Consider the following 11,162-nt stretch of genomic DNA (forward strand, 5'->3'; position numbering starts at 1 on the left):
TCAGGGCTCCCACCCTGGCTTCTCGAACTGACATGGATGCCCAGGGGTGGGTAGCACCTGGCTCAGAATGGCTCGAGTGTTTGACTGTGTACACTTGGAGTGGCTTTTGGGGCCCCAGAGTTTTTACTTCTGTTGATGTGTCCCTGATGGCAGATGAAGCCTCACGTTGCCCTCAATTTTCCCCCTTTATTTCTTTTGAAGGACCAATTTTTCATGGTACTTGTCCTGATTGTTTTCATAGTGTTCAAATCTGTATTTTTGTATGTAGAGGGAAATAATTTTCTCAGTACTAATCGCTAATAAATATTGTATTAAATTGTCATGAAGGAGTTCTTGTTTAATAAATGGACATGTAAAAATGCTATTGTCTCTTTCTTCACTCTCTCTTGCCTCCTCTGCCCCTTCAATGGCTGTAGATCCAGTTCCTGAAACAGGCTTGCTATGTGGGGGTTGAAAGGAGTCACGATCCACAGGAATGTCTCAGCGTTGGTGGCAGCTGTGCTGGGGCTGGCAAGGTGGAGCAGACTCCACCATGTGCCTCTTGCGGCTTCTGCACATCCAGCTTCCATACACATTTCCAGAACGTGTTGTGTGAGAGTTGGGGCAGAATACCTTGCCTCTTCCCTTCAGCCTGGGCAAGAACACTGACCCAGGGTCCTCCCAGGCTGCAGCTCTTTAGTCCCTGTGCAACCAGTTTCCAAAGCCCCGGAGCCCTAGGTTCTGGCTGCCTGGAGGCTACCATAGGGCGTTACCCTGATGTGGGAGGTAAAGGACCCTGGGCCAGTTACTTAATCTTTCAGTTTCCTTGACTATAAAACAGGATTGTGGGAGAGTTAAGTAAGAGGACCAAATGTGGTCAGATGCTTACCCTAGTGCCTGGCATAGAGGAAGTGCAGGCATTGTTGCTAAAGCCTAAAGCTGCAGGAGTCTCACCATGTGTGTTACCTTTTGTGTTAAAGCATGATGTGACACCAGACAGTATTGCTGTTGGTGGTGGAAGGTTTTTTCAAACACACACACACCAAGCAAGTAGTCAGTCTGGTTTAATCTATTATGGCTTTTTTCAGGGCAGGAGAGTCACATGCAAGAGAACAAGGTTACAAATGCCCGAAACATGGCTCCAGAACTCAGGCTCATTTCATGAGGCCTCTTGGTTCACAGAAAATACTATTTGTTAGGAAGCTGCTTTTGTATAAAAAACGTATAAAAAGTTACAAAATCCCATCATAGATACATACACAGTATAAGTCCTTAGGTGAACACAGAAGGCTCGTCTCACCTCTCATGAGGATAAGGTGGTCAGTAGACCTGCTCTAGTGTTCAGAAGCACACTGTCTGGGGGGTCCCAGGAACCTCTCACCCCCAGGAAGCACAAAGTTTTGGCTGGGCCCATTCAGCTACCCTGACGCTGTCACTGCTACATCATTGTTCAGTGCCCTCTGTCTTTTGGACCCAGTAAGCTAGTCTATGAGCTCTTCTTTGAAACAGTCTTAGACCCAGAATAGTCATCTCACCTGAAAAAGACAAAGTTTCCCAGGGCATGATGTGTCAGTTATGGGCACTGAGACCTACTCTCTAGATGATAAGGCAAAGGTCAGTTTTCTCCCTTCTTCCAGAATGAAGTGGGGACTAGTGCGCCTGGAACAGAACATTTTCGGGGTCACTCTCAACAAAGCATCTGGCATGAGCAGGAGTACCAGATGCAGACAAAAGCACCGGTCCCTGCAGTGGTTTCTGTCTTCTTGATCCTTATAGTGAAACACAGATGGCCATCCCCTAGAGAGGCCCCCCCCTTGCAGCATGAAATGCTGCCTGTGGCAGGTGGTGACTGTCTGCTTTGTCTCCTTGTGGTTTTTTTGGCAGAGAGGTAAACAGCTTAAGGTCTGTGGGAGAGAAATGGGGAGAAGGGGTGGAACATTCACGACACCCTCACCACGCTCAGAGTGGTTAAACAGTGCTAATGGGAGCAGTCTCATATGCTGGGCTCAGGAACAGCCTTGGAGCTGTGGGAGGCCCACCCCATCAGCAGCCACAGCCTCCCTTCAACACGCCGTGTCCCTTGGCTGCGCTCCCAGCCAGCCCTGTCAGAAGGTGCAGGGGTGAAGGCCTGTGTGGCCTGGGCTGCCAGGGCACGGCCAGGCCTTCAGTCTGAGTCCGAGTCGGAATTCTCTTCTGCAAGGAAAGCAGACAGGGTGTTTGGCAGCAGTTTCTGAGGCAGCAGAGCCAGGTTGTCAGCAGGAGTCCTGGGCCCAGGCCTCTCCCATATACTCTACCGTTAGCCCAGCCAGGGGCCTCCACAGTAGCCACTTGCACCTCCAGGGGCAGATGGGGGTGGGATGGGGGTGCTTCCTCTGGGACCCCAGGCCCTCCCAAGTCTCTCCGGGCTGTTCTCACCTGGGGTGTCAGAGTGCTATGTCTGCATCCCAACCCAACCCACCCCCTAGTTCAGCAGGACGAGGTGAGGACGGTTGTTTTCTTGTCCCCCAAATGAAAATGTACTGGAAAATCAACAAGCCTCTTTTTTAGCCATTTTATAGTTTCAACTCCTCTCCCTCAATCCTTGTTTTATATTGTGATCAGAAACACTTTTATAATGTTAAAGTCCTGTCTGTGAGGTGCAACTTGTGGGTTCCTGAAATACCAATGCTGAAGACTACTCTGTACAGCCTTCTGGAAGCCCCCACCCCAGGAAGGAAAAGTACCTGGGTCCCTAATCCCCCTGCTCTGGCCCCAGTGCCAGTTGCTGTTTTTTGACGCTCAGCCCCTCCCTGGCCAGCACTCATCTCTTAGGACTCTAGTCAGTCCCCACCTTGGGGCAGGGTTATTAGGGTAGCCAGGGTCCCCATGTGCTTGGAGACCGCCCTAAACCCTGGCTCTTCTCACCTCCACGCCAGGGCTGCACTAGTAAGATTTTGTGGATTTTCCTATATTCAATTCAAACATATAAGCCAGGAACAATTTTATAGCTGAAAAATTTGTTATATATATGGAATTCTCCAAGTATCAAAATGAAGAAAATTCAAAACCCGAGTCTCTGCTGACATTTACTCCTTGTTCACGGGATTGGTTGTTTGGGCGGGCAGGCAGCAGGCAGCAGGCCACAAAGGTCTGAGAAAAATGCCTAGAAGCATTTAACCTAATATTTGCCAGTGGGATGAGAAGCGCAGCATTCATTTTTAGCAGAGGGATGGTTTCTGGGGTTCACAGATCCCGTAGCCCCAGCAGCGCAGCTGTTATGAAACTGGCAGTTCCTGAATCTAACCGGCTGGCTCCCACCTGGAACAACAGGCGCTGACTGGGGAAGATCCCAACTCCAGTGCGGGGCGCTGCTTGTCGACCGGCCCAGCCCTCGCACTGCTGGCTGCTTGGGGGTACATCCACCTGTTCCAGAGACGCATCTCCCCTGCCGGAAGCACCTGCTCTTCATACGCTGTTGTCCTCCCTCCGCCTGCCCCATTTCTCCTGCCTGTGCTCTCCCATAGGTCCATCCAGACCCAGCTCCAGGGTCACCTCCACGAGTCCTGGCCTGGCCGGCACATCCCCCTCCCTCTCCCTCAGCTGCTTTATCCCTATTAGCTCCCCTTTTGCTGATAAATTGCTGGCCCAGCTGGAGGGCTTTCCTGACTTCTCCTCTGGCTCCTGTCCCCTGATATGACATATTTCCTGCTGTGTCCATCCCCACGCTGTTCCTGCGTCTCCTATCTGGGCTGTGAGCTCCCCAGGGTGGGTCATCTGGCCCTGCCTATCTGCGCCAGCACTGTGGTAGCCTCTGTAGGTGTTGACTTCAACAGATGCTACACGAGGGCCTGGGAGGGAGCAGGGGAGACCAGGTGACACAGTGGGGGAAGATGAGAGTGACTGGCTGCCCTAGGCTCTCCTCCAGGAAGGAGCCCTGAAGGGCCAGAGGCTCCTGCCTGCATGAAGCTTGCCCTTCCTGGAAAGGCTGAGGCCCAGGGGAGCCCGTGCTTCCCAAGGGCACTGGCTTCTCCATCAGTGCATGAAGCCACATGAGAATGAGGCTGTGAGAATGCTTCCTGCCCATTGCAAGAGAGGAAATGCTCCTACGCCAGCCGCAAACTATCCAGTGGCCCCAAGGGAGGGACGGCCCCGCAGCAATGCCTCCAGCGCTGATTGGCTGGAATCCCCAGGGAACCGCATGCAGGGCGGACACTCACCTTCTGCCCTGTGGGCTGTGGCCTCCTCTGTGGACTCCCCTTGTTTGAAGAATTTGGCCACATCATTAAAGATCAGGTAGAAATCAATTGCAAACACAATGGTGGCAAAGAAGCCAAATACCTGTGGGACACAGTAGTTAGTAGGGTGGATGAGAGGCATCACCAGGAGCCACGCGTCCCCTGGGCCAGGAGGCTGGGTGGGGAAGGCGGCACTGAGAAGCTGCCACCCCGGCCTCAAGGCCTGTCTCTCATCTGCCTGGACAAACAGCCCAGCCTGGCAGGCACAGACCCCTGAGGTAATGGGAAATGGCAACGTGAGCTGGGAATATGGTTTGACAAACAGCCTTTCAAACCTCGAGGGAGCATAAATCTCTAGTAAGAGGACTTTGGAATAGTTGAGACCCATATGAGAGCGCAAGTGGCCTAAACAGGGAGAGGATGTGCTCCAGGTCCCACCCTCAATGGGTGTCCAGAGGGGCACCTGGAGCTTCAGGAGGGTTGGGGTGAACCTGAGGGGGACATTGATGGGCATCGCCTCCCAGGGGGAGGGCGGCTGCTCACCCCGGCTGCTTTGGACGCCCCATCTGAGTATTTGGCGACGGCTGTGATGGAGATGGTGAAGTAGATGATGGCCGCAGTGACACAGCGCAGGAAGTCCTGGGGAGAGAGAGGCATAGCCACCTGGTCACACGCCCGGCCCACAGGCCTAGCATCCCCGGGGTCCTACCCTGGCACCTCTCGTTGTCCTGTGGGCTGCCAGCAGTTGACACTGTCCTGTTCTGGTCGAGCTGGGCTGCTGTCCTCTGCCCCATGGCTTGGATTTCCCATTTGGCAGAAGGCAGAAGCTGGAAATCCTGTCAACTGCTCCACTGGCTCTGCAACGGGGAGACCTGGCCCTGGACCTCGCTTTGTCACACACTTGTGGCCAGGCCATTTATGGATCATGGTTTCTGCTGACCCCTCCCTAAAATGGGGACACAGAGGGTGCAGCCTTCCTTGGGCAGGTGGAGGGATGCTGGATGTGAAGTCAAGAGATCAGGGTGCCTTTTTTCTATGACATATTTCATTCAGCAAAGTCCACTGGTGAGGCTCTGGGCTCTCCCAGGTGATAAAACGAGGCCAGATGGCTAAGGTCTGGGTAAGCTCTGGAAGTCCTCAGTTAACCTGCACTGCCCATGTGGAAATGGTGTGAATTCCTGAGGCTAAGGCTCATTCTGTGCAGGCACACTTGGGAGCACCAACGCCACCTGGTGTCCAGTGGCTGGGCTCTGGAGGCATCACAACCTGCTCCAGGTCACGGGCTGCACAGTGTTGGGACCTGGATTACCTGAAACCAGGTCTACCCGCCTGGCGCTAACCAACTGCAAACTGCCCTTCCAGCACACTGAAGAAAGAGTCAGTGCTGAAATGCAGGACCCTGGATTCCTCATCTGGCTGCACTGTGATGGGCAGCCAACCCCTTCCTCCTGGGGCCCCTGTCCTCACCATCATGGGCCAGCACAAGCCCTGCCACTTGTCGTTCAGCTGCATGGCATCAGCAAAGAGGAAGTAGAGGGCCAGCAGGAACTCCAGCAGAGGTGCCGTGAGGAAGTTAGATGCTGAGGATGCCACATAGCAGATAAAGGTGATGAACGAGAGCCCCTGTGGGGAAGGGAGTTGGAGAGTAAGCCTTTGCATGCCCCTCGTCCAGTGTTCCTCTGAGCCGGCCCGGCAGTCAGGAATAGAGGAGGCTCCAGTAGCGGAAGCCACCTGCCCACAGTCCCCCAGCTGTGAAGTGGCAGATCCAGGATTAGAACCTTGTCATGCGGCCCAGGCTCACACCCAAGTTGCCCCCAGGCCTTCTGGGAATGGACCTCAGTGCCCCAAGCCAACTCCCTACCAGGACCCAGTCAGGAAGCCCCAGCCTCCCAAGCATGTCCAGCTCCCCAGGAGGCCACCTCCTGAGGCTGCTCCCCCCACCGGCTCTATGGCAGAATCCACCCAACTTGGTGCCCGACATGGGCAAATTAAAACTAAACAATCAGTTTCAAATAATAACACCCAACACCAAAAATGTGCTTTACAGTGAATGTAAATTTAACCTTACAAACAAAAAACAAATCTTGAACTGTAGTTAATGATATGCATGCTGAAATGTTTATAGTTGAAATGTACTGATGTTTGCAACTTTGAATGCGTCGAAAAAGAAAATGGATTGATGGACAGATAGATGGATACACAGGCTTTGATAAAGCAAAGATAGCAAAGTGTTTACTGTACAATCTAGTGCTGGGTGCATGGGTGTTAATGGTATAAATCCTTCTGCTTTTCTATGTATTTGAAAATTTTCATAATAATGAGAAAAAAAAATATCCTGGAGTGGGTTTGTTGGCACTGACAGCCTGGGCCCTGCTGCATCATTTACCTTTGAGCTGGTGGGGCCAGCTCAACTTGAACTGCAAGAATCAAAATGTTCACTGCAGCCTCACCCACAACACTGCAGGCGGAAACAGCTGATGCTGGAGGATGCCTAGGTGGCCAGCTAGTCCCACAGACCGTGTGCGGAACAGGTGCACTGAGAGGATGGTGCTGACGGCTGGGTCAGTGGGTCCTCTGTGCCTGGTGCCCACCGAGGTTGTGGGTATCTCCTCTGATCTTCACAACCATCCATATCCCTGGTGCTGCTCACATCCCCACTTTACAGATGAGAGACTCTGTCACATGGCTAAAAGTGCTAAGATTTGAACCCAGAGCTGGCTGAACCCCAGTTAGAGTTCTTAAGCAACCCGGCCCTGTGGGTACTGGAGGAGGCCATCTGTCTTGGTTTCTGTCACTGTGGCTGGGTTTGAGCATGTCCATGGCTGAGTGGCTTGGAGTAGGGCCCAGGGGATGGGCATGGGGGCCACATGGGGGTACCCAGTTGCCCCACAGGAAGCACTATGGTGCTTCAGACAAATGTGCTGCAGGGATCCCAGGGAGTCCCCAGGGCAGCCTCCTCTGCCCTGAACACAGCCAAGGGGGTAGCTGAGCCCCCCTTGGACAGATAAAGAGAGGGGCTGTGAGGCTGCAGGGACTCCCAGGAAGGCAAGGCCACGGAGCCTGACCCGGCCCTGTCCACAAATCCATGTGTTTCTCTGTTGAGTTTCTTACTTCTCTGCCCAAGGTTGTTCTTGTGACACTCCCCTTCCTGTCTCCCTTGGCCCCCCGAGCCTGATTCTGGGGATCCCCTCTGGATTCCTGTTTTCTCATTCCCCGATTCCTGGTGGCCATTTCCTCTCCTTCCTGTCTGCGTCAGCCTCACCACTTGCTTGGGCCTGAGGGTGGGAGGGAAGTGACCAGGAGAGGCAGGAGTGATGAGGAGTGGCCCCCCTGTACCCTGAGTGCCTCCCCCTTCCCCCCGCCCCTACTTCCTCCTGTTCCTAGACCTAGATTCCTCACACCCAGGCAGGCCAAGCGCCTCCTCTATGCTCTTGTTGTTCCCACCCCCCATGAGGTGGTCCTGGGTGGGGTAGGATTGGGGCGCCCTCAGTGGACAGTGGATTCAAGGCTCCTCCCCCATAGTGGCTCCCGGTGGCCTCCAGGGTGGGGTTGGGGTGACCAGCCAGGAGGCACCTCTCTAGGAGTGTGGGCTCTGAGTCTGGCGCTGGTGCCTCACTTGGGAGCTGGGCTGGTGACCTGGGCTGATCGCAGAGGCAGAGAAGTTGTGCGACGCCTCCTGCCATCTGCACAATCCTGCTCCCCCGATCCCCAACTCCCCTCCTCGCTTTCACGTGGTCCTTCGGCGGCCTCTCAGCTTTCTCATCTGAAAAGTGGGAGTAAGGACGGGTACTGTCAAGCTGCCAGAGATGTAAGGAACAAGTGGCGGCCTCTCGTCCTGCCTCCCCTCTGCGCAGCCTCTTCCTCCCCACCGCCGATGGCTCCCGCCAGCCCCCGCCCCACACGCAGCCAGTGCGGACCACTGTGCGGGAGACCGGGGAGCGTCGGGAGGACAAAGGCCGGGTGCGGGCGAGCGGGAGCAGGAAAGAGCTCACTGGGGGCGGGGCTGCCGGGTCCCAGCGCCGGCAGGAGGGGCTGAGGTCACCCCGCTGGGCTCCCGCCCGCGCCCCCCACTGTGCGGCCCGGGCCTCACCCCATCCCGGGGGGCTCCTTCCCGCTCAACACGGAGCCACCCCACGGCGGCCCCCTCGCGCCGGCCCCCGCCCTCCCCGGCCCAGATGCCTGCAGCTTCCGCGCCGCAGCTCGAGGCCCGCGCCGGCCCTCCCTGCGCCCGGGGAAGCGGCGCCGCCGCGCGACCTGGGGGTCCTGAAGGTCCGAGCAGCGGCCGAATCCTCCCGGGGCCCTGCCCGGGGTCGGCGGGAGGTTGGCGGAGCGGAGCCGAGAGGGCCGAGGCGCCCGAGGTCACACGGCTCCCGGCTGAGGGCCCCTAGGGACCCGGCCGCGCTGTCGATGGGAATCGAACCCCGAACAGGGTCCCCCCACTCTCCTCCTGCGGCCCCCGGCTTTGGATAGCGGTTCAAGAGCCGGGAAAGGCCGGGGTTCGGACCCCGTCTCCTCCGACTCGCCCTCGGAGCTTCAGTGAAGCCGTGTGACCCTCGGGGACCTTGGCCCAACTTCGCCGGGCATCCGAACCCCAGCCCCACCTCGACGCCCACTTGGAAAGGAGCGGCGCGGTCGCGGCTGGGCGTCGCCGAGGAGGGCCGCCCGGGCAGGGTCCCCGCGCCACCCCGCAGGGTCCCCGCCGCACTCACCGACTCCGCCAGCAGGAGGCGGCCTTTGAGCGAGCAGAGGAAGGCGCGCGCCGGCAGCAGGGCGCGGAGCCCGGGGACCGCCGCGCCCGCCCGGGAACTGCCTGGGGGCTCCGGGTCCCGGTCCGGGTCGGGGTCGGGGTCCGGGGGCCACATGGCGGCGGGGCCGAGGCTCGGCCTTCCTCCCGCTCACCCCGCGCCTGCGAGGGAAGCGGAAACCCAGACTTTGCGGAAGGAGAAAAGGCGAGAAAAGCTTGGCTCGCGGACGCATCCCCCCGCCGCCCCGCCCCCACCCCTCCTCCATCTCCTCCCCTCCGCTCCCCTTCCCTTCCGTCCCCTCCTCCTGGGACCCCGGCTGCCAAGGCTGCCCGGACCCGCCGCGGTGCTGGCCGGGGGCCTCCTCACACCCCCTCCTTCTGCCCTTGCCCCTGTCCTGGTAGCTCGAGACCTTCTGATTTCAGAGCCTGGGCACCACGTCGGAGTCCCTCCCATCTGTCCCTGCCCAGAAGAGTTTTCTACACTCGCTGTCACAGTCTAACTTCCTGCCCACGCGCGTGTCCTGGACCCAGGAACCTAGGCGTCCAAACAGCACAGACCCCCGCCTCGCCCTCTCACGGCTCTGACCGCGCTGGCAGCTCCCCATAGTTTCCCCTCTTTCTCGGATCTCCGAGTTTTCCTACACACACACACACACACACACACACACACACACACACACACACACACACACACACACACACACACACACACACACACACACACACACACACACACACACACACACACACACACACACACACACACACACACACACACACACACACACACACACACACACACACACACACACACACACACACACACACACACACACACACACACACACACACACACACACACACACACACACACACACACACACACACACACACACACACACACACACACACACACCCCCCCCCCAGGGCTTCTGGAGTTCAGTGTGGTTTCAGGCGACTGGCCACAGCCAGAGGCCTGGGGGTTGTCCTTGTCCTCCCTCACTCTCACTGTCAATCTATCACCAAGGCCCGTGCATCTTCACCTCCTGAAGCTTCCTCTGATCTCTCTCTGTCCGCTTCTCACCACCACCGCCACTACCAGATCCCCAACACTCCAGTCTGTCCCTGAACTTTTGTGAGGGTGTCTTTCAGAAGCCTTGGCTTCCTCTCTTGGCCAAAGAGATGCTTAAATCACCAATCATGCTCACTTCCCCTCCTCCCCCACCCAAAGAAAACCAAAACACAAAACCCTGGGAGCTTCCAGTCTTGCTCAGGGTCTTGGTATAGAAACAAAATATAACCCACTGCCACCCTCTCCTTCCTTGTCTCTCCCACCCGTTGAACTTCTTGCAGATTTTTGAACAAACTGTGCTTCCTCCTGCCACAGGGCCTTTGGACATGCTGACCCGTCCTCTACCTGGGATGTTCTTTCTCTACCTTTTTATCTAATTAAGACCTCCTTATTCTCTAGCGGTCATAATGCAGTGTCATTTCCTCAGAGAAGCTTTTGCTGACATCCATTTGTTCCTTCCACAGCAGTGCTAGAAGCCCTGGGTTTAGGGAAGCCCCAGCTTTTTGGCGGTAGGGCAGGGGAGCAAACACTAAACGTGTCCAGCGAATCCTGAATAACATGATTCCTGGTAATAGATGTCTGGCTGACGCAGAGGACAGCCAGGGAGGCAGAAAGGACTGAGCCACGGGCTTGGTGCTGGGTGGGGAAAGTTAGAGAGAGGGTGGTACCGGATTGTTAAGAACCAAACCCTGCTGTTTGGATATTACTCAATTCCCTGAGAGGAGGCCAGGTGAGTGTTCCGACAGAGAAAGATCTGGTTCTGATCTGTGTTATTAAAAACATAGCTCTGAGCTGTAACTCAATAAGAAGAAAACAACCCAATTTTTAAAGCAGGCCAAAAAGTTGAACAGACGATTCACCAAAGGAGGTATATGAACGTCCAATAAGCATATAAAAAGATCCTCAACATCATTAGACATCTAAGAATGCAAATTAAAACCACAACGAGATACTACTACACACCTATCAAAATGGCCTAAAAGGTGCCACTACCCAGCGCTGGTGAGGATGGAGAGCAACTGGAACTCTCATATACTGCTGATAGAAGTGTAAATTACTTCCACCACTTTGGAAAACAGTTTGGCAATTTTTTAAAAAGTTAAACATAGGCCTACGGTATGACTCAGCCATTTTAAAGCACATGTCTTTAAAG

General features: G+C 55.8%; 1 protein-coding gene across 1 annotated transcript; it reads right to left on the reverse strand.

Moving 5' to 3' along the window:
• Positions 1 to 1,058: 1,058 nt before the first annotated feature.
• Positions 1,059 to 9,103, reverse strand: CMTM3 (CKLF like MARVEL transmembrane domain containing 3). The gene is made up of 5 exons (XM_063112632.1): positions 8,903 to 9,103; positions 5,661 to 5,816; positions 4,737 to 4,832; positions 4,176 to 4,296; positions 1,059 to 2,172 (listed from the first exon to the last, which is right to left on the reverse strand). The coding sequence occupies exons 1-5, from the start codon at positions 9,053 to 9,055 to the stop codon at positions 2,144 to 2,146; spliced, it is 555 nt and encodes a 184-aa protein (XP_062968702.1). The 5' UTR covers positions 9,056 to 9,103; the 3' UTR covers positions 1,059 to 2,143.
• Positions 9,104 to 11,162: the final 2,059 nt, after the last annotated feature.

The sequence above is a fragment of the Cynocephalus volans genome, chromosome 10, assembly GCF_027409185.1.
Source record: "Cynocephalus volans isolate mCynVol1 chromosome 10, mCynVol1.pri, whole genome shotgun sequence".
NCBI lineage: Eukaryota > Metazoa > Chordata > Mammalia > Dermoptera > Cynocephalidae > Cynocephalus > Cynocephalus volans.